The sequence below is a fragment of the Lissotriton helveticus genome, chromosome 7 (genome assembly GCF_964261635.1).
Source record: "Lissotriton helveticus chromosome 7, aLisHel1.1, whole genome shotgun sequence".
Lineage (NCBI taxonomy): Eukaryota > Metazoa > Chordata > Amphibia > Caudata > Salamandridae > Lissotriton > Lissotriton helveticus.
Genome location: NC_136068.1, coordinates 720,730,712 through 720,758,205, shown reverse-complemented (window position 1 = coordinate 720,758,205; position 27,494 = coordinate 720,730,712). Strand labels below are relative to the sequence as shown.

The following is a 27,494-nucleotide window of genomic DNA, read 5'->3' as shown; positions in this document are numbered from 1 at the left end:
TGCCTCTGCTAACATGTTATGCAGTGGTGTTGTTATTTTGGAAGCGAGGCATATATACAGTTCGACTGGGAGGCCATTTGGGCCAGCAGCTTTCCCTGATTTTAGGGCTCCTGGCGCCTCAGACAACTCTTCTGTTGTTAAGTCTGCGTCTAAGGCTTCCCTCGATTCCTCCAAAAGAGTTGGCAGCTTAAAGTCCCGCAACAATTCGTCACACTCGTCCGATCTTGTGCATATTGTTGCGTACAGGTTCTCATAGTACGATGCAAAGGTTTCCGCTATCTCTAGATTGGACATGTGCAATGACCCGGCTTCATCTCGTATGCTGACCACCCACGACATTTCTCTGTCCCGTTTGTCGAGCCAGGCTAGCAGTTTAGTGACCTTATCGCCCACATCATATAACAGGTGCTGTGTCGCCAATGCATAAGCTTTCGCCTCTCCAACTGCCAATGCCTGCAGTTCTCTTTGGCATAGGGCCAATTCACGCTGCCTGTCTAGATTCCTCTCAAACGTGGCCTCCCCCTCTATACGCCTTATTTCTCCTTCCAGCGTTGTCATTTGCAAGGCTTCCTCTTTTTTTCTTGCCCCCTATAATTGCCTGAGCATGCCCCCTAATTACAGTTTTGTAGGCCTCCCACAGTGTCTGATGAGACTCCACCAAGCCAGTATTTTCACAGAAGTACAAATCTGTGTGCTCTCGGAGTTTATCTTTGGGTTGGGGGTCTCGCAATTACCAGGGGTCTATCTTAGGGAACTGCGCTCTATTAGGCGTTGGCCCTCGGATCAGGATGTTCACTGGGGACTGATCGCATATGCCCCTAGCCATTATCGCCGGTGAGGCGAAACTGCTCACACTGTCCACACAAGTAAACAGATAGTAGATTCTCGAGAAGGATGCATGTCTCACTGAATAATAAGTATATTATCAAGCCTGGGGATTATGCGTCCGACTGAGGTCAGTCAGACACATGGCCGTTGCGAATACCATGAGAGCCTGTTTGCCCCTTTGACCCATCTGCGAACTGGATTGATTCACGTCTGGATCCAAGACCGTGTTGGCATCCCTCCCCATTAGGAGAGTGCCTGTGGGAAGCCCCACCAGGGTGGCGCTTATCTTGGGGAAGACCACCGCCTGTAGCCTCGGAGGGACATTGAACGAGCACAGCACCATGGTTTGCCCCTCCCATGTACCCGCCACTGCCACACAGCAGTCTCCGTCGCCTGACTAGATATTCTCAATCGTTTAGGGCAATGTGTTTCACATCAGAATTCCCACTCCCCTGGCGTCAGATGTGTATCCCAAATGTGCTTTCAAGCGGTATCCAAAACAGTCCAGGGCCTTATAACGGCTACCCTTTTTATTTCTAATTTTATCTTTTTATTGAAATCCGGGTATGATATCCAAAAAAGGCAGTATAGACGAATGACAACTTAGTTATGGTACAGGTGAGATGCAAAACACAGTAATTACAAGCCAGCAGTTGAATAATCACAGTTATTACATAGTAAGACCCCGCGTGACCACATCGTCATTCGCCAGCGGGGGCTCGCATATCCCTCCCCTATAGTTAGTCCATTGTTCCCAGATCTGCAGCCACTTGGTGGGGCCCCCACTAGATTCATAAATGGTCTTTTCAGTGACCATGCACCAATCCATATCTTTACCTCAGTCGGCCAAACTTGGCGGGTCCCGAGACCTGCATAATCTCACAATGTTCCGCTTTGCCACCATCAATCCGAAGGTTACTCCAATACTCTCTCTGGAGTTTAGGTCTGTTGGGCCCCAGGCATTTAAGATAGCCAGTTTAATATTACAGCCAATCTTCTGCCCCAGTACCCCTTCCATGTGTTTCACTACTGTTGCCCAATACCTTTGAATAACCGCGCACTTCCAGAGAGTGTGGATGAAGGTACCCACCTGCCCACATTGCCCGAAGCAGCCGCCATCTGTGCAATGGCCCATACGAACCAATAAGGGTCCAGACAAATAGGATCTATGCAGGAGCTTCAACTGTATTAAAATATAACGGCTACCCTTGAGATGCTTCTCCTGTATCATTACTATATCTGGGGGGTGTCGCTTTATATACTGGAGGACCAATGTCCTTTTTATCTTGTTCCCCTGACCATTAACATGGTCTATTACTGACGTGTCATGCATCGACTGTATTCATCTTGAGCAACAACATACAAATAAGCAAAACATGCAAACGGTGCAAACAAATCACCCAACACCCCCTCCCTGCGACCCTGCTAGGTGAGTAGTTAACCCCCCACCTCCCCAACATGCAGAGTGCCTGTCGCCCTAAATGCGTAATGGAAACAGTTAGTGAGGGGGCGGATGCCAGTCTCAGCATTTGTCGATTCATTGTATAGTCTCTAACCCCACAACTAGGGAGGGAGCTTCTCGTATTCTTACCTTAGGCAGGCAGGCCTGCATGCCCCGCCCGTGCATCACTTGTTTCTGTTACCCTCTGCATCAATCAAATCTTAACATTATGTCTCTTGCGATCTATAATACGTCTGCATATATACTCTCCATCTGCAGTTCATGCCCCACGTACAGTTTGTGTGCTGCTGGCAGAAGCAGAAATTTCTTTAGTAACTTGTCTGATCTCTGACGTTGGGTGATACTGTCGATCTCAAGGGTTGATTCCCACTGCTCTGAGTCTAAGCCTGTTGCCATGGGCATTTGAGATGCTCTGCCCTTCCGAGCCACTTTCCGCCAGCCCTCCAACCAGTCGCTTGCCTCTTCCAGCGACATGAAGAAGATGGCCTTTTCTCCATCCAGGATCTTTAGCTTAGCTGGGAACAGCATCATGTATTTCACATTTTGTGCCTGGAGAGCTCCTTTTAATGCGTTATAGGTGTGTCGTTGGCGCTGGCCTTGTAGCGTGAAGTCTGGAAAGAAACGAATACAGGCATTCTTGTGGTGTAGGTCCCCCGTGCAATAATTGTTCAGTGGGGATCCCCAGGGCGTGGTCGTGGCCCCAATGCCCTGTGCGATCGCTCCACTGAAAAGATTGTGGACAGAGGCTTCAGCTTGAGCTTATTCAGGATGAGATCCTCCCGGAAAAGGTCTACGGACGGTCCCTTCATTCCTTCTGGGACCCCCACCACGCGGATATTGTTGCGGCGCGCACTGTCCTCCTGATCTTTCAGCTTGGCCAGGATGTCTGCCTGTTTTTTGGTTAGCACGGCCACCTGTTCTTCTATGCGCTTCATTTTTTATTGCAAATTCCCCACACTTGCCTCTGTGGTGCTCACCTTGTCCACTAACTTCCTAAAGTCAGCTCGGAGCAGATTTACCTCCTCGGTCACGGAGTCTAATTTTGGTTCTAGCGTGCCCCGCAGCTCCGTGATTGCCAACATAATGTCTCTCAGAGAGGGCTCCTCTTCTCTCTGTTGTGTCTCTACCCTGGTGGTACTCTCTCCCCGGCTCATCGTGACTGTGTATTTGTCTATTTGGTTCGATTGACTGACTCCACTCTGTTTAGGCTGCACCATTTTCTTTGCTATGTAGGGCTCTGAATTTCCTAGGGGGTAATTCTGAATTAGATTGACCGCCTCCCCTCTAGGTGTTTTGCTGCACGAATATCACAAGGTCTTCTTCCCGGGGGGATTGCTGCTCACCTCTGTTGTGTCTAAGTGTGCCTTGCTTTGCACCGCCGCAACGGTGTCCACACAGCTCTTCTGGGAAATGTTTCCCTTTAGGTCGCCACCGACTCTCAAATCATGACCCTGAGCCGAGGGAGGCCGTTTTGTCTGTCACGGCGGTCAGAATATACATCCTGCCCCACCAGGCCTTGCAATGCTGCTTTGGTTGTTGCCTAGGATTTATGTCTGGCAACCACTGCTGGGAGTTTCGCATTTGCTCAGCTGCGGGGCAGGAGGCCTGCGTCTCAGCCCACCGACCAATCCTCAAGCCGGACTATCCAGCCGCCTCGACCAGGCCTTTCTATGGCCTATACTGTTGCCTAGGTCCATGCGCAACACTGTTGTGTAAGCCCACTTCCAGCCCCGGTGAGCACTGCACAGGGCCGGCGCTGGCCCACTCCCCTCAGCTCATGGGGTGCCAGATCAACAACCAGGGCACCCACACAGGATATGTTCACAGTGCCGGGGTCTGCTTTACTGCTGGCTGTCTTTCTTGTTGGGTTGCTTCTCTATAGCGTGCCCCAGATCATGATCACGCATGGGGCTTATCCCGCCACATGGCGCCCCACTCCTTTATACCTCCATATACTGCCGCTCACACTTCAGCAGCGCATGTGGGGGAGAGGAGAAGATGGCCCCTCTCTTTGCCCGGCAGCGTCCTTAATGCCAGTCTCGCCTGGGATGCACCTTCGATCTTCAGGCCATCAATGAAGGGATAGGCCCTCCAAAGCATCCTCCTCCACCACCAGGAGCACGGCCACTGCTGCCGTGCTGCAGTCGTCTGCTCCGCTTCGGACGTGTCTCTCCTGCCGTCCCTTACTTCGTCAGCGTGCGGGAGCCACCATATTGTCTTCGGCTTCCCCACATCGTTCCCTTGCACGACTGGAGCAGCCTGCGGCCGGGGTCAAATTTCTCCTGTCCAGTGGGTCACAACAATCCTTCGCCGCTGTCGGCAATCAGCTCCCTTAATTTGGAAAGATTATGACGGATGTCTGCGGGGTTTTAGGCTGGCGGCTACCACAGCTCGGTCGGCCTGCAACCATCTTCGCCAGCCGCTAGCCACGCCCTCTCCATCCACCATTCTTGGGACAGAGGCAAGGGCGTCAGGAATGGAAGAGCATAACCCTAGTGAACTATCTATAACATCCACTTGTCCCAGGTGATGGTCGCAGACAGGGTGGCTGTGTGTCACAAAGGACACATTAAGGAATCTTGGGGGCTGCAGCAGCCAGAGGTGCGGAAAGCTGGACGGCACACTGCCCCTATTGACCGCATAATCAATGGGAACCCCAGCCACAGGCGCAGGCACACAAGAGCAGGGCTGGCTACTGAGCCAGTAGCATGTGCTGCCAATGCTAAAGCCCCTTAGCAGAACCACGGAGAAGGTCTAAGTGGGAGGACGGCTGGCTTGGTGCAGCAGATAGAGAATGGGCTTTGGCCCTCCTTTCCTTGAAGCGCCCCAGTGCAAAATCTGCCTAGTCCCCAAAAAGTTAAACTGTCAAAGAGCATATCCATGAAGCTTGACTGGATGTCACCAGAAAAAAATCAGTGGACTGCATCTTTGCATGTCTACATATGGCGACACTGGTCCCAATAGCCCCGTCAAAGAAGTCAGTAGTGTCAAAGGTGCAACAAATTGTAAATTGAGCTGCACTAAGTAAATCCTGATTGGCTTGAGAGGATAGCCCTGGCTTCTACGAGTACAAGTGGTAAAACCTGGGACAACCGAGACCCATAAGGCATGAGAGTAGTGGCCTAGAAGACAAGTGGGGGTCACATAATGAAGAGCAAGAGTGGGGACAAGAAAGCTTTTCCCCAAAAGTGTTGATCCTTTCCGATTCCCTTTCCGGAAGGACAGAAGGGAACACAGCTGTGCTGACTTTACTGGCCAATGGCTGGACCACCAGGGGAGGAATGTTAGAAGAGAAAGTCCGGGTCTGGATCCCAGGTGCAAGACTGTGACAGCAGGCAATATGGTGGTTGGCAGGTGCCCACAAACAGGCCATGGCAACTTGACTAAATAAGCGCATCATTGCCTTGTGAAATCCCTTGATTTGTAATGGAATTGCCCTGAGCCCAGGAAACTCAGGCTAACAGTTTGGGGTTGGAAAACAGCCTTAAAAATGCGGGCTGCACCACGCATGCTGTTTCTCTGCAAGCCGAACCACGCTTGCCTTAACCATGCATATGCCTTAACCAAGCATATGCATGGTTAAGGCAAAGCGCGGTCTAGATGCTGGAATGAGAGGGTAGGATGAGGAAGGATTGGGAGAGACGCAGTCAGGTAAGTGAGCTGGGGCTGGGTTTTGGGGGGTGGTTTTTTGAGGTGGGGTAGTTTTCTGGGCTTGAAGGGTGTCAGGGTTGTGTATAGGGCAGGGGCTGAGATTTTAGGGCTCAGGACAGGGGGGCTGCTTACAAGGGTAGGGGGTCAGTTTTTAGAGCTCAGGGTGGGCGAGCTGGGGCCGGTGTAGTTTTTTGGGCGTGGGGACATTTTTTAGGGCTCGGGTGGGAAAAAGGGGCAATTTTCAGGGCTGGGGCAGTTTTAGGCCTCAGGGCGGATGGCTTGGTCGAAATAGTTTACATGTGTAGGGTCAGTTTTCAGGGTCAGGGAAGGGAGAGGCTGGAGTGAGGGTAGTTTTTAGGGCTCAAGGTGGGTGAAAAGGGGCAGTTTTCAGGGCTGGGGGCAGGGGTGTGAACATTACCATACTTGTCCTCATCACAAATTGCGTGGTAAAGACATGGTCGTGGTTGAGACTGGGTGGTTCAGGCATGTGTTTAGCAATCATCATATACCTGGTGGGGACAGGAACAGGCTCCACAGAATGGCTGCGGGAGCAAGTCCAGAAGGCGGTATGCAGCCCACGTGCCTTCTCTGGGGACCTAGAGGGGGATGACAGAGCTGAGTCCCGCTTGCACGACTTCTTCTTGGACTACCCAAAAACCGGAATCTTGATCGTGACTTGTCGAGGGACCGTCTTCCCCATAACTTTGACTGACATGGTCTTTTGGTGTCAGGAAATAAATAACTTTGCTTCTCGCTCTTGGGTGGACTTGGGGTGCAGTAACTGCAGGCCACAGAGTTGTGGGAAAACCTGATAAAGACCAAGTGGGGATCAGTTACAGGCATCTATCAGCGAGATCCCCCACATGGCTTAAACCCTGTTGGTCTGTTGCAGGACATGTCCTTTGCACACTGACAACATTTGTTGTTGAAAAAATGGTCGCCAGAGGTTGCTCTGGTTCTGCTTCTGTTGGCAAAGAAGGAAAGGAATTGATGTCAGCATGCATGGGTAGCACCTACATAGATGCGCACACATCGCATCCGGAACAGACGGTGTCAACGTGGAGTTGCAGGTGCTACCTTCTGGAACATAGAGGTACTACTTCAAAGTTTTCCAGATCCAGCCTGATGCCTGAGGAATATTTCTAAGGTAAGGAATCTGCAGTTGGAAGTCTCTATCCGGAATGGATAGGTTAGTGATAGAACATTAACACAGTGTTGCTCATTTAGGTTGCACAAACGTTTCCCACTATTGGCCCTGCTCTGGGCAAGACTACAACTACTTTTCAGTCAATCTCAATTTTCAATTGAAACAATTGATCAGAAATATTGCTCAACCACAAAAATTCCCTTTTGTCTAAATATACAATAGTCATATCTAACAAGTCATTCCTTCCCATTATTCAAAGAACATACTTTCAGGTATTTATTTAAAGAAGCTTGTCATTACAATTTGCGAAATCTTCCAAAAGTCTATGAATTTCATATTTCATACAGATTCAATTTTCTGAATACAAAATCTACACCATGTTTCATTTGGAGTTCTTTTTAGCACACACTAAACATTAAAGATAAAGAAATGTTTTAACCATTATTCTTCCATGGTTCATAACTGTTTGGGTGAGGTCTGCTCTTTCATGTGGAATCTATTGGATTGTACGTGATACTGTATTAATATTGTTGGCTTTTCGTCAGTAAAGGTACTGTTTACTTCTGTTCAAGCCATTGCCTTGCAGTTTTGTGGGCTCGGTGTCTTTTTGTACTGTTCAGATAGGACTTAGGTTTTCTGTCTGCCAAAAGGAACTGGACCACTCGTAGGGCCTTCTACCATTTACCCCCTTGGTTTTCCTTCCAAGAAGCTCTCAAATGATTGGGATTTCGGGGTACATATGTTGTCATTACGGCTTATATCTGAACCAAACTTGTCTTGGGGAACTCTAGTTCAGTGTCCAAGAGATTGCTACCGTTAGTCTCAATACCTTTCCCTACAATGGATATTCTGTTTGAGCTCACTTGTGCCTGCATAATAGCAATGTGTTCTCACCCTGTCTTAATTTGATATTTTCTTAGTAGGTTTTGTTGGTATTGTTTTTGCGTTCATGTTTAATTCCTTTACTTATGTTTGGGGTTCGACAGTTGTCTTGTCTGATGATGTTTTAAAAGTTCTTAGTCTTGAAATGAATGATAAGCTGTGTCTTTCTCTTATGGCTTGTCCTACTTCCCTATTATTTTACATTTGGGATTTCATTTATTGTAATCCTGTGTCCGAGTTAACTAAGGGCCAGATGTATCAAACAGATTCACCAATTCTTTGTCTATGGTAAAATGTGTTTGTACATCTGGCCCTATGTGTATAAAAGGAGTGAAAGAGATAATGTACACTTGCGGCCTCTGCTCTGTCATGTCTTGCCTCTTATTTTTATGGCTATTTATGTGGATGGTATACTCATCAAACCCAGTGCTCTCAGTAGGGCTTTTGCTGTACAGATTTTTGATGTGAATAGTTTTACAGCTTTTAGAATTTTGGCCTAGAGAGTATTGATCTCTAGACTTCCTAAAGGTCCTTCAAATAAGGAGATACCATAGGTTCACATCCTCTCAGGATCCATAACTCTGTTACAGTGTTAGGTATGTGCTAAGTTCCACTAGTTATTATGTTGATGTCACATTCATTGAATATTATATTACATGCATTACATTACATTCTGTGTTTGGGGAAGATGAGATATTCATGATCCACAATTACTGTGCATCTATTGGAATTATTCATATTAGGAACAAGAGCTTCATTTTGGCAACTACATAGGGGTTGTAGGGCATTTATAGCAACGTAGGAGCCTATATTTCATTGGATGAGTTTGTCTCTTGCCTCACCGACTTTTAGGTTTCTTTTTTCCTATTATCTGCTCTCCTTTCCCACAGCAGGTATTTTAAAATCACATGAAAGTAGGAGCACAAATCCACCCTGTCCTGCTGAGGTAGCGCTCAATGAAGCACAAAAAGGGGTTACTACAGTAGTCATGGGGTAAGACGAAGGGTAGGGAAAGTGTTTGAATGATGGCCCTGTCTGGATGTGAGCTGTGGTAACATGCCACACTGCCCTAGAGAGCTGCCCACATGTCGTGCACCACCTAGTCTGAAAAGTTGGACTAGGGTCTTGGCTCACTGACTAAATCTCCTCCGCTAAGGGGAGGAGCGCCGCCCCACTGCTCGTTGAGCAGTGCAAAAGAAAAATAACATGATAACAAGAAGTTATTATCATTTTATTTTTCTTTGGGGGACCCTGCCAGGTCCGGGTTTGCCACCATCAGAGGGGGCAAGAGTGGTTTGCACTCCCTCCTTAAGTGCGCATGACAGCTTGGCTGGCCCTTTGGGGCCAGCCAAAAAAGTCATGCGCACTTGGCATGTTCTCCACTGGGCTGTGTTGCACCGCCCAGTAAAAAACATGTCAAGCCTCCCAGGTACTGCCTGAGCGGCCAAACAGGCCACTCAGACCAATCTCGTGATTGGATGAGAGAGTCTGGGAGCCCGGGTGCTTCCAATGACAGAGAGTGAGGACAGAGGAGAGACATGAGGCGGTAAAGAAGGGTAATTTAAAAAAAATTTAATGCCTCCCCCACCCTCGTACAGAGCCATCCGCCACTGAAATAATGTGATAGACTTTTGATGGGTAAGTGTAGGAATTGCCAATTTGGTGACTGTGGTCTTGATCCACGTGGCTGAGTATGATGCTTCTGTCTGGGGGCAGAGGGTGTTTTGGGGCAGGTGTAGTGAAACTGCTTCTTTTTAGCTCCGACTCATTCAGTGAAGGTTTGCATGTAGGTGCACAGGTTAGTGGTTCTTTAAACCAACAGCATATGTCCTAGTATCCTTGGAAGGGGTTAGCATGTCAGAAAAGCCTAACAGTTGCTTTTCACCACTCTGTAGCACTGTTTGAGTAAATTATAAACCCCCTTTCTACTGGGTTCGCGTTTAAGCATTCATTATTGCATCTTTTATCGGTATACACTTTATCAGTCTCCTCATGCTTAGTAGTAGTCTATGTCACATGGTGAATTCATTATGTTAAGTTGATTACTGCCTGTAGTGTTGATTTGTTTTCTTTTAGCAGAGAAGCTCAGTGATAAAAAATACACAAACATGTATTCGCTCAGGATTACAACATTGGGGTTGTAGGAAAGTGCCCATTTTTGCCTGGCATTTGATGCAATTTTGACAGAATGCACTGGGTTCATCATATTCAGGTCCCCAGTGCCACAGCTTTCCCTAAAACTGTACAATTGTTACCCCAATTGGCAATACCTTTAGCGAGCCCTTGGGTTCCTAGTAAATGGTACCCCTGGAGGCTAAAGAGGATCCCCAAGGGCTGCAGCATGTATTGTGCCAACCTAAGAGGACCCCTGAGAACACTTATTCAAACTACCATTGCAGGCTGCACGACATGGCACACCCCCTATGAACCATGCCTGCAGACACTGCATGCCATATTCAACCATGCAGCAGGCCTTACCACCCTAAGGCAGGGTGCACTGTACTACATGTGGGAACATATATGCAGGATAGGCCCCTGTGATGTCTAAGTTGATTCTTAGATATTACAAGTGAGCAGAGAAGTTATTTTAAGTACATGTGCTGGACACTGGTAATTACGAGTTCCCCAGCTACATGATGGTTTCACTGAAACTAGAGTAGTTTGGATCAAACATCTCATATTAATAAGCCCACGCTAATTCCAGTGACGGATTTATTAATACACGCACCCAGAGGGCACTGTAGAGGTACCCCCTGAAAATCTACGGACTTCTAGTGTACTGGCCGACTGGTGTAGACCAGCCTGCCACCACAAACAGGTTTCTGATCCCCTGCAGGTGATGGCTCTTGCTTTCTGAGGGTAGATACAATGCCTGCTCCAGCCGGAGGTCTTGTCACCTTCTCCAAGCAGGATGGCTATGTAATCAGCATATCAAGGCAGGAGGCTTCAGAGGCATCAGCTGCATTCGATATGCAAAGCAGGCTTACCCCGAACAAGGGAATGTCACCCCCTGCCATTGGCCCACTTGGCACCAGGACAGGTGGGAAAATGAGCTAGTCAGGAGGCGTGTTTCCCATCAGGCTAGTTCTACCCCTAAGGAGGACTACTTGATGTAAATACGAAAACTACCCTTCCACCATTTTGGTTTTTGTTGGAATTAGGCTCACCGGTCAGGGTTATGCTCACTTCCCACAGGTAGTCGCCCTAAAGGTCAGCAGCCCTGCGGCTACTACCGGTCTCTTCCATTAACCCCCTAAACTGAGTATATAGGAGCCACCCCGGATATCAAACTCAGATGCGATATATCCAGAAGAAGAGGACAAAGAAGAGCCTTGAGTCGACGAGAACTGAAGACTACTGTGGAATTTTGGTGCCAAACCCTGCCTGCACCAGACTCAGCAATCGTGACTCAGTGACTCATCCTGCAGCTTAGCAACTACCAAGAACACCGGTAGAATGTCAGCCCTTCGCAAATTGTCAGCAATCTCCCTTGAAGTAGAGGAGCTACTCATCTGCAGTCCGCAGGCACTGAAGAAGCAGAGTCTGGCTTACCTTGTGGCTGCTCCCCGGCCAGCCCAACGCACCAGCCCCCAAGGAAGAGGTACCTGTGCTCCTGAAGGTCAGATCTGGCCTCCCACCGAGTGAATGGACACCAGGACCAACCTGCACCAATACCTGGGTCCATTGCAGCAACCAAGGCCTGTTTAAGTCCAGTCAGAACTCTAACAGCACTAAGACCAAGCATCCGTTGAGGGACGTCAACACCGCAGAGCCTCACTTCCAGAGTGGCCTAACTGTTCTGATTTCTGCACTCTCAACAGGAGAAACCGACAACCGCAAGGACCTAGGACGCACAGAGCCTAGCCTATATATCCACTCCGTACCCGAGCGTGGAGCCTGGAGACTGACGAACCTGTTGTGCCCCCTTGCTCCCAGGATCCTTGTGACCCGAGCCCCTCGTTGGGAGCTCATGGACTTGTACCCAAGTCCCCCTCTGCAGCCTATTTCTAGGTAGCCTCTCTTCTTTCCATCGGCATAGCGCGCAAAGCTACTAACCCGGCTAGCCCCTCTGCACCCTAATGCCCCCGGGCAAGTAATGAGTAACTGTGGGTGGTACTTTGGACCGTGGCCCCCAACGACCCTAAGTCCCGAAGAAGAGCCCCAGAAACCGACCATAAATAACGGTATACAACATTAGCCTTTTTCCCCATAGGAAAGCATTGCTGCGTGAAGACACATTTAAGTGATCTATTTACTTATCTGTGAAATTCAATATTTAAAAAAAGTACTTGCTTGATAACAAAATTCTTGGTATCAAAATGTATATAAAAATACGACTTATTTTTCTAAATTGGTCTCGGATTTATTCTTGAGTGTGTCTCAGTTGTTGCCTCTGAGTACAACAAATGCTTAGCACTACCCTCTGATAAACACTACTACAAAAGAGAGCATTTAGTGTTCTCATTTTGCCTCTGTAAACCAAAAAAGGTTGCCTTGACTATTTACACAGTGTACCTCGTTTTGGGCCCCTATTTAAAGAGCCAGTTTCCTACAGGGCTGAACAAGCAATTAGGTTACTAAACAAAACGCATGCACATTTGGAAGAAATGATGTGTTTGTGATCTCAGATAAAATTATTTGTAGAGGACTAAAGCACTGCCTTTGTTTCAAAGCTTTCAGAAACCTAGAGAAAACCATTATGGTCAAAAGCAGAACATCATGTGGTGAAAGCTATATAATTTAACATGAATCAACAATGAAATACTGCTGTAGTGCTGTCACGAAGCCCACAAAGGAAAAGTGTCAGGAACAAAAAAAAGATTGAGGATAGAATTCAAAATAAGGCACTAAAACTAACCAAGATCTCCAGAACCAATAATCAAAGCAGGGAACGAAATAAAAAAAAATATAACATATCCAAACAAAACACAGTAAATGAGGTAAGCAGACTGCCAGAGAAGAGAAAGCGGGGTTCTCGCAGTTGTGTTTTGTCGGGCTGGTAGGGATTGCATAGGCTAATCTGAACCATTAATAGGAATGCATTGTTTTGAAAGATTACAGTAGGAAACTAAAAAGAGTAAAATGAACGCCATGTCATTCCAGTGAGAACTTTGCAAAAGCGAAGTGGATAGATACATACAAGTTGTCACTTTTTGAGGAAGAGAAAAAAAACAGGCTAGAAGCTGGTTGCCCTTCCTCCCTGCGCTGGGAGGTGCCTGGCTCCCATTCCCCGTTGACAGTCATTTTAGAGACAGGTCCTGCAGCCTTTTAATCATTTTATGTTTTCTTTTACTCACTGTTACTTTGTCTTATTTGTTTTAGTTATCTGATTGTTTATTTTCCTAGCTCTCTACCTGGGAGGGTTGCTTGCCAGGTCGGTGGGGAGCCACAGGGCTCCGCTTCATTTGCGTTGCCCTTCCTATGTTTCGGTTTATCAGCCACTCCCTCTGGGAGGCGGGTTATTTAACCCCGTCAGCTGATGGTGTGTCAAAGGCAAACCAGTCTGCACACATCCACAACTGAATGGCGCCAGGGCCACTGCTGGTTTGAAACCAATGATCTTGCATTATACGGCGGAAGAACTTTTCCAACTGGCTGCTAATCCTAATACCGATGAATAGTGTAAACACTCTATCAACCCATCTGAGGCTGATAAGGAAAACATTAAGGGTGGTTTTGTGTTTACAACCCCAGCCTGTTTCACTACGCTAACTAATAATATCTGCTCTCCTCCTTGCCCTTCTAGCTCAGCTCAGTGTTACCTGTTTAACTGCAGTTCACTTTCTAAACATAGATTAGAAATTAATCATTTCAAAATTGATCAAAACCAAAGGTATTGTTCCTGGTAGAAACATGATTTACGACAACATCAGCCCCAGATATATTTTGGAGGCCAATCCATAAAACCATGCGAATTTGAGAAGGGATGGAGCTGCAAATAGGAGGGGAAGGGGGATTGCAGTAGTTTTTAAATGACATCTTCCTTGCACTTTTGTAGAAGTGGAAATTACTGGCTGTGAGGCAGCTTTCTTTTCGTAGACTCTTTCTAGTCAATGCATGCCAGGTGGTCTATTGATTTATCGCCCACGTGGCCCTGCGGCACCTTTTGCTACGGCTCTGGCAGATTATGTGCTGGCTTATTCCCTATGCTACTCTAATTTCCTTATTCTAGGCGATCTTAATTTTCACCTTTAAGACCCCACATGTTATGTGGCAGTGACATGTGATGAAGATCTAAGGATTCTTCAGTGTTTTTAATTGCTTCAGACCTCTACGCACATATGCAATCACATTCTTGATCCTATTTTTTGGATTGTATTCATATCAGCATAGAGCTTTAGGTGCCAGTGATCTGGTTGGATCATTCCGCTATACCCTTCCATGTTTCCATGGTGGTTCCGGTTACCACCTTGGTGGCAGACCTGTTCCACAAAACGAGGAATTGGGCTGAGGGGGCTAAAACTGCTAAAACTGCTTTTCCAGCAGCTCTGAAATCCAAATATCCCTCGCTCACAGAGGAGACCCACCTAGCAAATTTGCAGGTGGATACTTGGATTTGTCAGGTTCTGGATGAAATTGTGCCTGAAAAAAAGGGCAGTAGAGCGCGCTCAAAGCCCTCGGCCGAGTGGTTCAGTGAGGAGCTACGTCTTAAGAAGAAATCTTTTAAACAACTTGAAAGGCTATGCTGTGAAACCTAAAACGCTACAGATAAAGATACTTATCGCAAAGCTTCAAAAGAATATCATGTCTTAACCCCTTCGACGCTGATGACGAGCTGGGCTCGTCATGAGGTAGCCTCCTCGCACGCTCATGACGAGCCCAGCTCGTCACGTAACATGCGATTTTAAAAAACTCAGCGTACGGGCTGAATTCCGCCCGCACGCATGCGGTTAATCAAACATACACAAAATCAGTTCTTTGTTCAAAAGCTTGAGCTCTCCAAGAACTCTCCATGTAAGATTTTTTTATTAGTAATATCGCTCTCCTCTCTGGAGCGTGTCTCGGTTACTACTGCTTCTGTGGAAACTTTCAATCAGTTTGCTCAGTTCTTCTCTGATAAAATAGAAAAGATCTATACCTCCTTTCCAAAAGAAGTTAGTGAGGCTTTACCATGTATTTAATGGTCTTCCTCATCTGACTCTCTGGCAAATGTTTCTCAAATAAAAACTTTTTTAAAAACCAAATCAAGTTCCCCTCTGGATCCTGCTCCATCAATTAGATTGGAATTAGATATGGAAGTTTTTCTACCTGTTCTTTGTGAATTACTTAATCAATCTTTTACAACTAGCCAGTTTCCCTTTCAGTGGAAGCATACGGCAGTGGTAAACCTATTAAAAAACCTTCCTTAGACCAACCCAAGCCTGAAAATTTAGACCAATTTCTCTGCTTCCTTTTTTTGCTAAGATAGCTGAGAAGCATAGCAATCAGAAAATAATGGAACATACGGAGAGGGAAAAGATTGTACACAAGATCTAATCTGGGTTTCGAACTTATGACAGCACTGAATCAGCACTCCTGCTTGCCGCTGAGTCTTTAAAACTCGTGGCTGATGAGGGTAGGACAGCTGCCCTGGTGTTGTCATATTTGAGTGCTGCCTTCGACACCATGTCTCACAGCCACCTTCTTGAACATCTTTGGGGTTTCGGTGTTGAGGGTTTACCCATAAGCTGATGGCCAAACTTCTCCAGAATTGCCCTTTTCAGGCAATCAAACAATGCTGTTTGATTGCCTGAAAAGTGGTTCAGAGAACTTTTCATTACGGGTGGGGGTGGCACAGGATTTGGCACTCAGTCCCACCCTGTTTAATCTATACTTGCACCCTGTTGCAGATGTGGTGGAGTGTTTCGGTGTCAGAATTGTGTCTAATGCTGATGACACAGAGTTAATCATCTCCTTAGGTCAGGTTGAGGCCCTTTCTGCAGCCAATTTTAGAAATGGCTTGGCAAGTTTAGTTGATTGGATGGACCACAACTGCCTTAAACCTAATGCTGAAAAGACAGAGGTGCTAATTGTGGGGAAACTGCCCTCTATCTGGTCCACCATAGTGGACCAGATAGAGGGCAGAGACCATAGCGATGGGACCTATCCCAACCCGAAACCTAAGATCAAAAACTTCACAATTGGAGGAGCCAAGATGGCGATCGGAACAGTCGCATAAACGCCTCGCTCCGAGATCCCTTCCTCCCCGCCACCTATCCTGTCTTTAATCCTGTTCGGGGTGTTCCGAATTCGGTTACCAAGGAAGAGCCTTCACTTACCGTCCTTTTCCGGGGCTCTGGCGTGCAGTGGTTTCTGCATTCTGCCCTTGTCGCCTTGCTGACCTTCCCGGCCCTGACGCCGGGGCCTCGAGTGCTGTGCCTGCCCAGAGGTGTTCGGAGTGCCGGCGGTCCGGAACCGGTGGAGAGACCCGATGGTGGGAGCCTGAGAGCCGCGAGCCGGAAGCGCCGGAGCGGACCCACCCCCGATGGTGGGCCACCCCGCATGCCCGATTGCCTGCCGGCCCGAAGAAGAGAAGCCGCGCTGTCCGGCACCCCTCAAGTGAGAAGCCCACTCCTGTTGATTGTCCCGCCTGGGATCCGGTGCAGGGCTCCCCCGAGTGTTGTGGGGAGCACGCCCGTTCTTCTGGTGACTCTCCTTTCTCCGCCGAGCGCCATCCGCCGCGGATCGGCTGTGTGTCCTGGGGCCTCCGGTGCTCCTGGTGGACTTGGAGGCGGCTGCGACAATGGCGGCGGGCGATGTGCTCAAGATGGCGGATGGCCCCTCGGAGTGTCTTTCTCCTGGAGACAGGGACGTTGCTGCATTTGCTCTCTCCAAACCTCGTTTGATTCGGGCGGCCCCTACTCGGAGTGCTGTCTTGTTTGCCCTGGCTGCTCTGCGGATCGACCTGTCCTTGAAATGCCGGGACTTGGAGTTGCGGATCGCCGCCATGGTTGCTCCGCCATTTTGTGACGCGATGTCGTCTCCCCCGAGTTGTAATGGTTGAAACTTCTCCAGCTGCTGTGCTGGGATCTCCGGCTGGGTGTTCGATTCTCTGGGATCAAGTGGACCCGGTGCCGATGCTGCAGTGTTTCCTACATCCTGATTTCTTTGCTTCGTGCTGGACAGCCCAGATATTGTGCTTGGCCACGTGGAGCTTTGAGGTACTTTTGCATTCTGACTGCTGCCGAGTTTTCCTGGTTGCTTCTTGTTGGCCGGGACGGTGTTCCGCGGAGATCCCACTTGCTTTCCCTGACTGGTATGGACCCACTGTATCATGCTGTTTCTTGGCCGTGGCGGGGTCTGGCAGCTCGACTCTTCATAGAAGTGGACAGGGGTGATCGTGCCTGGGTGCCTGCGGGACCTTTGTTTTGTTAAATCGCATCTCCGGGCCTCATTATTTGGACAGTTCCTGTCTCCATCCTTGTGTAGGCTTTTCTCAATATCCTTTTTGACCTCGATTAGTGATCCGTTGTTGCGGGTGGGGTGGTGTTCTGTATTTCGATCGCCGGCTCCTCTCCTCTCTCTTCCTTTTTTTCCTCTCCTTCTCTCTCTTTCTCCTTTCTCTTTCTTCGTTATTATTCCCTTTCTTCTATATTTCGGGTGACTCTGGGCGACAGGCACGCTGTTTAGTGGGGTAGGCCATAGCCATTACAGTGATGTAGGGTGGGGGGGGTGTTTGTTGTTTTAGTTTGTTTTATTCTATGGTCCCTTTTTGCCTTTTTCTAGGGGGTGGGCTATGTCCCTTGGTTTTTACTCCTTCGTTTCGTAAGTGTCTGCACTTTCTCCTTTTTCGGGGCGGGAGGGCTGTCTATGTGGCGTCCACTTTACTTGTTTGCTAAGATTTGTCCTTTATTTTTGAACCTTTGATGGGCGTGGGATGTCTCTGGGCCTCGCCCTACTGTGGTTATTTGATTGCGTGGGGGGCTGTATCCCTCCCGCCCCCCCCCCTCTTTTTCTGTATATGTTGCATGACGCCCTGGTAGATATGGTTGCTGCCTCCTCTATAAAACATAAAATGAAACCTTTCTTATCCTGGCGCTGACTGTGTAACAACTTTATTCCACGTCTATCCTGTATTCATTCTACCGTACACATTGATGTTGCTCCTTTTTAAATCTCCTGATTTTGCGGCCGGCCTCTGTGGTTGTAGGCCTGTGCTTGTACTTATACGTGTCTCTCAATAAAGGTTTTAAAAAAAAACAAAAAAAAAACTTCACAATTTGTTTTGACAATAATTTTGCTTTTGATCATCAGATACTTAACGCTGTAGGGGTCTGTTTTAGCATTCAAAAGATGCTTCATAAGATTCTAGTATTACTCCCGATGCGGCAAAAAAGACAGTGGTCCAAGCTTTACTGGTGTCCAGATTGGACTACTGCAATTTGCTATACCTGGGTGCTATCCAAGGCAATACGAGAGCTCTCCGTGTTCAGAATGCTGCAGCTAGAAATGCTGCTAAACATCCCTAGGTTCTCCACAATAGGTTCTGCACTGAGATACCTACACTGGCTCCCAATGAGCAAAAAAATCTCTTCTAAAGCACTTTGCTTCTGCCACAGGATTATCAACTTGAGGGGCCACTGTTACCTAAACCCTCTGATCAAACCCTACCATCCTAATGGTTGTTTGAGAACATCGGGTGCTGCACTGGCTATAGTCCCAAGGATAACCAGAGCACGCATGGGAGGTCTCTCCCTCAGCTGTTGAGCCGCAAAACTGTGGAACTCTCTCCAGGTCAAGGAGCTCTGCTCTTGTCACTGTTGAAGTGTGCAATCTTAGTACAGGGACACTTCGTTGGAGAAACCATTGTGCTATATAAACGCGATAACATAACCACAAATGTGACAAAATCAGAGCTTAATTCCAGTGTAAGTTTGAGTCAGGAACAGAAAAGTAATCAACAAGCTTACCAAATAGTCTACTTCATAGTGTCTGCATGGCTGCTTTGGCTCGTTAATGAATTCACCCTGGTCGGTGCCCCACTTTCCATGACACCCAATAACAGCCATTGCATGTAGTGATATACAGTGCTTGGTGGACAGTCAACACTTCCTATTACCACACTGATGCAGAAGGGAAGCTGTCTTTGGTGAGAAGTAGCCGGGCACTGTAGTGTCCATGACCAATGGCGTGGTTGTGTAAATGCCAAAGCAGGACAAAAGTTAAGAGAAAATGAAAAGTACAAATTTGGAAGTGAGAGGTGTGACACTTCAACTATAAAACAAAGGTAAACAGGCCCTTTTACCATCTGAACCCTACATTCTAATTTGTGCTGAGTTTTTTTCTATTTAACACATTTATTTTTTCTCCATTTGAGATTTTTTGGCCCGCCACAGCCAACCATGTGCAGTTCTTGCAATGCGACAGCTGCTTATCCTGGAATCCCTAACTCGAGAGAGGCTTTCTTGTGTGTTGAAAGAGCTTCTATACATTTCATTTGATCTTTCATCATCTCGAACAAACAGTGCTAAAAATCTTCACACTAAACCCACCAACTCAAAAACTACCTGTGTTTTGACACAAAGCTGTGAGGTCTCTCCCTGTGAAGGCAAATTTAAGACAAAATTATAAAAACCAATATGATCAATAAAAAGGGTTTTGAGAAAAGAGATTTATTATTGTCCTCAAATGAGAGCAAAGGCTGTAAAAAGTTACAAAAGTGACAAAAAGAAGAAAAATCTTAAGATGCCATTTGCATGGCACTTCATATCCCTGATGAGGTTTGCAAACAAAACACAAAGAATCAACAATGTGTTGTAATCCCCATTGCATGATTAGACCCCATTTCATAACACTTGAATGGAATAAACCGGAGAGTTTTTCTAAAAAGTAGACAGACTTTCTTAGAGCAGGGACAGGCAAGGACAAGGTCTAAAGAAACATGCAGCATGTAGAGGAGAAGGGAACATTTTAAATGGTTCTGTCAATTCCTGAACTGTTAAAAATAGGAAAGCAAACGCTTGCATTGAGTTGAAACTCCAGGACAGATTCAGTCATGAATTGAAAATGCAGCGGTCGTGTCTTTGCTGGATTGTTCAGCGACACCACATTGTTTCTGAGGTGATGTGTATCGATACACAGAACTACTCAAACTCTAGAGGTCGTTCTTAAGAAGGCTATACACAACAATACGAATATTTTGTTCACAAGCATGGAAATGTTATGGCCAACATGAATTAAAAATTCTAGCAGTTTTAGCAGTAATAAAACAGTGTGATCAACAATGTTCAAGAAAGCAGCAGCTATTCAATTTTCTTTTGCCCAGGTAGGCGACTGGTATCAGAACCAACAATTCCATCAACCCATAAGTGACTTATAATTGCAGGGCAAACCACTTCCACCATATATAATGCAGTCAGTCCATAACCTCTGACCTTTACCATATCAGGACTTGCCGATTTGCCCTTGTCTGTTTGGAGGAATATTCTGAATAGTAAGATCAATCACAGTCCATTGCCCGATTCCTGCGCAAGGAAACATTAGAATAGTTGGGATTTTTCCTTTTTGATAAAAGAAAGGGTACACTTCAATCTCAGGATAGCGTGAGTAATGCAGTTTGTGATACACAGAATACTAAAAACGTAAGCACAGCTAAACTAATTGGGTACTTCTCTAGAATGCTAACAAACGCCGAGTTATTTTCTGTAAGGAAACAGATACTCACAGCACCACATGAAGTAAGGACATTGATCTACTGATTAAGCACTCAAGACTTCTTACTTCTGCATGGGCGGGTGATTCATTGCAGGGGATAACCTGCTTTCGGTAACCAAGCCATGTGATGGCACAGCAGATCAGAAGTAACACACATGATTCAGAGACGCCAGCTGATATAAAGATGACCAGGAAAGCAAATAATTAGAGGTATGTTAATTGTAAAAAGTCAAGGTGACTACTAATGTCCACCCTCAATGGCGAACCAATGTATTCCAATTTTTCATCTTTTCACAGATTACTCATGGAGTTTCGCTTTGAGTGTAGCACTCCAAAGCTATCTCATCCCTTTCCAACCTTCAGTTTGAATAAATGAACTTAAGATGAAGGACAGAGAGAGGAGAGAGAAAATGAGTGGCCATTCTGCATTGTGACATGCTGGGTTGTGACTGGAGGCAGCATAGTGACTAAGGGCCTGATCTTGCCTTATTACAGGACCTTCAGGATACTCGTCAAGTTAGTGATAGAGTTCCCATCCACCAAATATTAAATAAGGCATTAAGTTACACACTCAGGTCTTCATTACAATTGGCCCAATATTTGGATGTGGTGATCCTGCCAGGGGAAATATTGACATTGCAGGGTTTGTTTTTTCCTCAGCATATTATTTCCCGTTCAGGATTCTTCAAGGCAGAAAGGTGAAGACAATGTTGTAACACCAAATTATTTCTTCATTCCGAGCCACACAAGTCAGAATCTTGTTTTGTGCTGCAAGGCAATTTTCACCAAGTCATTCCTGCCAACATTTGTGAGTGAATAAAATGCATGTAATTGCAAATTTTGCACTTGGAATTCTGATTGGGTGCACTGTAATGGTGTCCAGTGCAGTGTGAATCCAAGAAAAACACACAGGATAGGAAACAAAGAGTCCCACAGTGAATGACTGAACATTGCTAGACTAGGACAAAAACCAGAGTAAAACTCCAGATATCATTTAAAAAAAAAAGGTCCACAGTCATGTGATTTGTATGCTGGTTAAACATTGGTGGATTCCTCATTTGCAAATTTCCTTAATATCAGAAAAGATGCCCAATGAAAGATTTTCTTGGTCAACCACCTAGCCCACCTCAGAAGCCCGTCCTTGGGTGTTTTGGCTATCATGTTATTTCCGGTGTTGTCTAAGGGTGTGCATGCAATTTCTGCACAATGAAAAGCCCCAAAAGTAGCATTCTCAGCCTTCTTCTGCACAGTGTTAAGTTGTAGATAGCGGAAGGTTTCTGGAAATCTAAAATGGTCATTAAATATCAAACCCTTAAATTTCAAAACACTGAATGGAATAAAGGGCTGGGATGCTGTGAAAAATCACGTTTGAGGCTTTTAAAATCTGGTAAACAGTACCAGGGGTTTGTACAATGGTAGCACATCAAGTCATCACCAGACTAAAAGGAAGCTACATGAGTGATCAGTACTAGTACAAATACTATCTTGAACAGAACGCAGGTGTGCGTGGTGAACACAACACACATCGCAATATTCTGTGGTCCTTTTTGCAAAAAATGTCTGTGCCCAACACCATTCAAAAGTACACTACTGGTGACTGCAGAACAAGAAAAATTGTCATCACTGGCTTCCCATTATAGAAACAACCACGTTTGAAATCAATGCTCCTATGACATTATAGGTCAGCTAATATTTTGAGTAGGGCATACTTTCAGTTTTAGTCAGCAAAATGCGTTTCAAGGTGAGGTTTGTGTTACGGACAGTCAAATTCCATATTTCTGAAAGAAAGTACAATAGCATTTTTAAATTAATTTGTTTGACCATAATCTCGCTGTATGTAAGGTGAAAATAACATGATTACTAGCAGTCTTAATAATCACAATCTAGGGTAGGCATCACGCAAAGTCTTACATAGGACACCGGCCTTCATGGCACATCGCAAGTGAGCATGGAAATGGGTGGACTCCGGTCCAGAGTATACTGCAGTGTAAAGAAGATCAACAGGACCTGTATGCATGCAATTACTGAGTCCAGAACAATAACGGCATGGCTCGATGACTTGAAAATCCAACTACGTCCTCAGTCAAAAGCAGCATGGACTGCAAGACTGCACTATGGCCGGCTTATGTCACAGTGGATCCAATCACCAGGCAAGATGGACGCTCAGTTGAAAAGCCGGGAAATTAGTCAACATATCTTCTCTTGTTTTGCAGAATCCCAACCCATATCAATATAGCAGATGGACATTTCAGCTTGCATTAGCTACGGAATTCACTGGCCTTTGCTCCTTCCAAAAGGCAGCTCTTGAGCTCTTCCAGACACTGGTCATCACTGCTTCTCTGAAGGATGTCTTCCAGAAGGAAGGACTTCTCTGTAGATCCAACTGGGCAGAAATCCTTGGGAACGCAGAAGTAACTAGTCCTGAAAATGCGACCAGCAGAAACATTCACAGGGGTCTCCCTCATTGCAAGCTTCCTACCAGAACCCTCAAGGCTTTCTCCAAATTCTTGATTATCTTGAATACTTCTGAGTGTTCCAGCATCAATTGTTTATTAGGAGAATGGGCAGCCGCACCGCTCTTGCAGTATCGTTTCCATTATGTGAACACTCTATAAAAAAATTAAAAAAAGATTGCTTTATGGAGAGTGAAGCAAACAAGTATATTAAGAGTGAGAAACAGTTTAAGTCATTAAGTATATAAATAAGGTGGTTTGGTTGTGAACTAAGCACACTGAGATTGGAGGATAGGTTTCCATGTAATTTAACACAGATCACTTGGAATGTGCAACGCCCACTGTGTGTGTAAGCATGGAGTTCGCATTGCGCGTAAGATGGAAATTGAGCAAGGCCGAATGGAACTGGATAGAGCCTCAGGAGGACAGCACCAGTATTGCTTGGAAAAAGGACCAACGATGAACCACCGTTGTACTAAGCTGCAGAAATCATAAAAGAGGGTGTGGTCAATACAGTGACAGAGAAAAGGATCGACATGGGTGGGGTAGCAGAGGAGCTCCAGAAATGGAAGGTAAGGGGAAAAATGACAGGAAACCGGGTAAATCAGTAAAGGGCGGAGAGGTAACATTGACCAAGAGCTTAGAATTAAAATGGGTGCCACCAGTTCTCCGATGCATTGGAGGACGGTGGGGAGGAGGCATGGGAGGGTGATGGACCTGGAAGATTTACAGGACGCTTCTCTGTGGTTATCTTCTGTATATAAAAAAAAAAAGCAGGTTTCGAAATCCAAAGGTAACATCCCACGTGCAGACAGCAGACGCGTCACACTGAACAGACCCGAAACCCAACTAAAAGGCTACCATTTATTGCCGTACATTTAAAAAAGAAACTTCACAATTGTACATGAAATTCATGTTTCCAAATATGCTTTCAGTGTACGTTGTTGATTTTGTGAAGGTTTTCTCCCCTGCTGCTATCCAGCTCTTTTTTTTCCAATATTCAGACAGCCCCTAAATTGCACTGCATTGAGAAAACCGCAACCCACAAAAGAAAGAGAACGGAAGGGCAGGTGCTCGTCATCACCAAGTACCTTTTCAGAAGGGAACAGCAAAATCAAAGACTGATCAATATAATCTTTTCTGCTAAAGGTTCAAACACTTAAAGCACAGCCCCAGGAGATCAGGCTTAAAGGGGCTTAATTTACACTACTTACCAAGCAACGATGCACTCGAAATAAAGAACAAACATTGCCTTCCCATTAAGCTGTCCACCTCTACAGAGGCAGCTTAAAAGCTTTTCCCGAGATTGACGGTAACAGCAGAGCACTATGATTTCTTCATCAGAACTATTAGGATTTTCTCTTCTAGGACACTATCGTTTCTTCCTGCAGTTATAGGGGCAAGTTTTTTAACACTCTAGCAGAACTGTAAGCCTTTTTACCTATAGCCCTCTTCACCTCCCTCATGGATATTGTAAGGAAAAAAACACAAGTCTTTATGTAGTTCATAATTGACGCTGGTGTAAGTGCACGATGAAAGAGTAGTCCTGCTCTTAGAGTTGTGGGCTGAAAATTGACACAGGGCCCTGCATGCCCTGTGGTACAAGGGCACATCAAAGGTCTGCCATCTTCAAATTGAGAGCGAGTCTGAGTGCGAGGCAGGCACTCCACACCACCGGGCATTCCTAGGTTGTGTTAAACCCCTGTTTACGTGCCTTTAGTAAAATAAAACTGCACTGTCCACATTTTTAGGTCGACCATTCGAGAACTCTTGCATATACTTTAATATATACTTATATGTGTATGTGCTTTGTGGGGTCTGGAGATCATCCCTAGGACTTGTCTGCTTCCGCTTAGGGAATTTATTTTCTGTTCAACTGCCTCAATTTAACTGTCTTGATAGAAAACGACCAGCAGAGGTCAGTAAAATACCAGAATTACTTTCTGCTTAGGGACTTTCTTTAAAAAAAAAAAAATGTTTCTGGCAACTGCCTCTATTTAACTTTCTTGATCGAAAACGACCAGCAGAGGTCAGTAAAATACCAGAATCACGTTAGCATTCTCTAGATTCCAGTCCATAGAAATTGTCTTCCACGAGCACCTGTAGACAAAAATATGTTTTTCAAATCTTGTATTTTCAGTGATATAACCACCGAAGGCCCTGATTTTATATTAAAAACACAGAGCTTTGGACTGTACCATGTCCCGCTTAAAGGCAATATTTTTTGCCATGTGTTCCCATACCTGGCGTGTCATACAGTTTGGTGCTTACTTTCCCTCCATGTTGAAGAACAGTAAATGTTTCAGCACCCAGGCTAATGTGCTGCATTGCTAAATACATATAAGGTCCCAAAGGCGAGACTGAATGCATTGGAAATGCTCGGTCATACTTGCACGCTGGCTGGTTTTAAGTTCCCATTACAATGTACCAAGGGATTTGCCAGACGGCTAATTACCTAAAGAAAGACGGGACTACAATTTGCAATTTAAATTTTAAATACCAAAGTTTGTTTTGATGCCGTTTGCTTTGGGCACTTATTTACATGGTTGTTAGCGAACACCAAACGCACTGACAAAAAAAATTAATTGCGGCTTTATGCTAGCATTCTTATTTGGGGAGGACAAGGAGAAATGTAATAAGTGACACATCAGAAAGGCTTTGGCATCTTTCATGGGCATGGCAAAAAAAAATGAACTGCTGCTGCTCTCAGCAACAAATAATTTGGATGAGGGGCACACTATTCTTTTTTTATTTAACACATTTTATTGAAAACGTAACAAGTATGACATATCAGGATTCATAAATGTTGCATTCGGAAAAAAGACGAGAATAACTGTTCGTTCCTAAACATGAATTTCAACATCTAAGTGTCTGCCGTGTTGTGGGCAAGGACCCCAGCCATCTTTCTCTAAAAGGAGCAAGTTCATTGCAGTCGTTCGGGGTGTTTTTGGGGACACCCCCTGGCCATATAGACTGGCCTTTCCAGATTCATGGAATAATGAACACCCCTCTTCCAATGCTCGAATGAAGGAGGGCCAACATCTGTCCAGTTTTGAGAAGAGTCCATCTTCGCAACCAAGAGGCCAGACAGTCTGAGTTGGTAACGGTTTCTATCTAGATCAATAAAAATTAGGGTGCCTGGGATGCGACCAGCCCACCACCTCTTCAAGCGTCGAAAGGAGCCCTTTCCAAAAAGCAGCAACCACCCCACAACCTCAGACCCTATATATAAAATCCTCATGTGTGGCTACTCGGGGAACTCATCAGGCCCCTTTCCCACAATTTCTGTTGGGTAAGGCATGTACAAGGAAAGTCATTCAGTTGGATGATCCTAAAATGTGATTACCAAGCAAGCACATGCCTTCCTCCAATCGCCTTCGAAGAGCGAACCTGGATCTCCCTCCCTCCCCTCCTGGAGGTGGGGATAAAGTGTCAAGAAAGTAATTCACTAATGTTCTATAGATTTGCAAGAATGTATGCGTCAGGAACTCTTCTGTCGGGAGTTTAGCTTATAAAGATCTTCATGCCGCCCCTATTCATGGAGATCAATCCACCAACATGCCAAGGGTAGAGGAAGTGACATCACATGCATTTTGACCTTCACTTTCACAAACACACATGATTACGAATACATACATTCACAGATAAGCACATTCTTACACATACACACACATTCAATAATACACACCCACTCTAACATAAACACACTCACCCGCAAGCACACACACAACATACATTTAGAATATATTTTTTTTACTAAGCCAATCAGGATGGCGCCCAGCCAGGCACCTATGGGGAGGCCATTTTCTCTATGTAGGCTGCATGCAGCATACATAGAGAAAATCCAGAAGGCCGAAAAAGCAGTCAGGGCCCACAGCATTGGGCAAGCCACTCCTCCCAGACCTGCCCACCCGCCCCCAACCAGGCATACCCTTCTGCTTTCTCACAGTGCGAGAAGCAGAAACATAAAATGGTATTTAAAATACCATTTTGTGTTTTTGTTTCTCGCACTGCGAGAAAGCAGTGCGGCGACGCTCCTCTGCCCTGATGGAGGAACCGCCTATGAGTTACTTGAGCTGTTTCTGGGTGACGCCGGTGTACAGTGTGTCGCTGTAGTCAAGTCTGCTGGTGATGATTGCGTGTGTGTGTCTTTCTGGATTCTGTGGGAATCCATCTGAATGTCTTTCGATGCAGGCAGCGCGTGTGGAAGCAGGCTGAGGAAACTGCATTGAACTGGCGGTTCATTGTGAGCGATGAGAACAGTAGTATGCTGAGGCTGCGTGCGTGGTCCGTCGGGGTGGGAGCGGATCCCAGGATGAGTACTTCAGTCTCGTTCAAGGAGAGCTTGAGACAGCTATCTTTCATCCAGGTAGCAACGTCCTTCATTAAAATGTGTGGAAGTTGGTTCTGGCAGTTTTGGGTTTTTTGGTGAGGGAGA

At 46.0% G+C, this 27,494-nt stretch overlaps 1 protein-coding gene across 1 annotated transcript in view; it reads right to left on the bottom strand.

The window, feature by feature from the left end:
* Nucleotides 1–19,545: 19,545 nt before the first annotated feature.
* Nucleotides 19,546–27,494, bottom strand: part of PRELID2 (PRELI domain containing 2) — a 243,520-nt gene continuing 235,571 nt past the window's right edge. Inside the window, exon 6 of the mRNA XM_078653051.1 lies at nt 19,546–23,212. Within this exon, the coding sequence (XP_078509177.1) occupies nt 23,156–23,212 (57 nt within the window). The 3' untranslated portion in view covers nt 19,546–23,155. The remainder of the gene's footprint in view (nt 23,213–27,494) is intronic.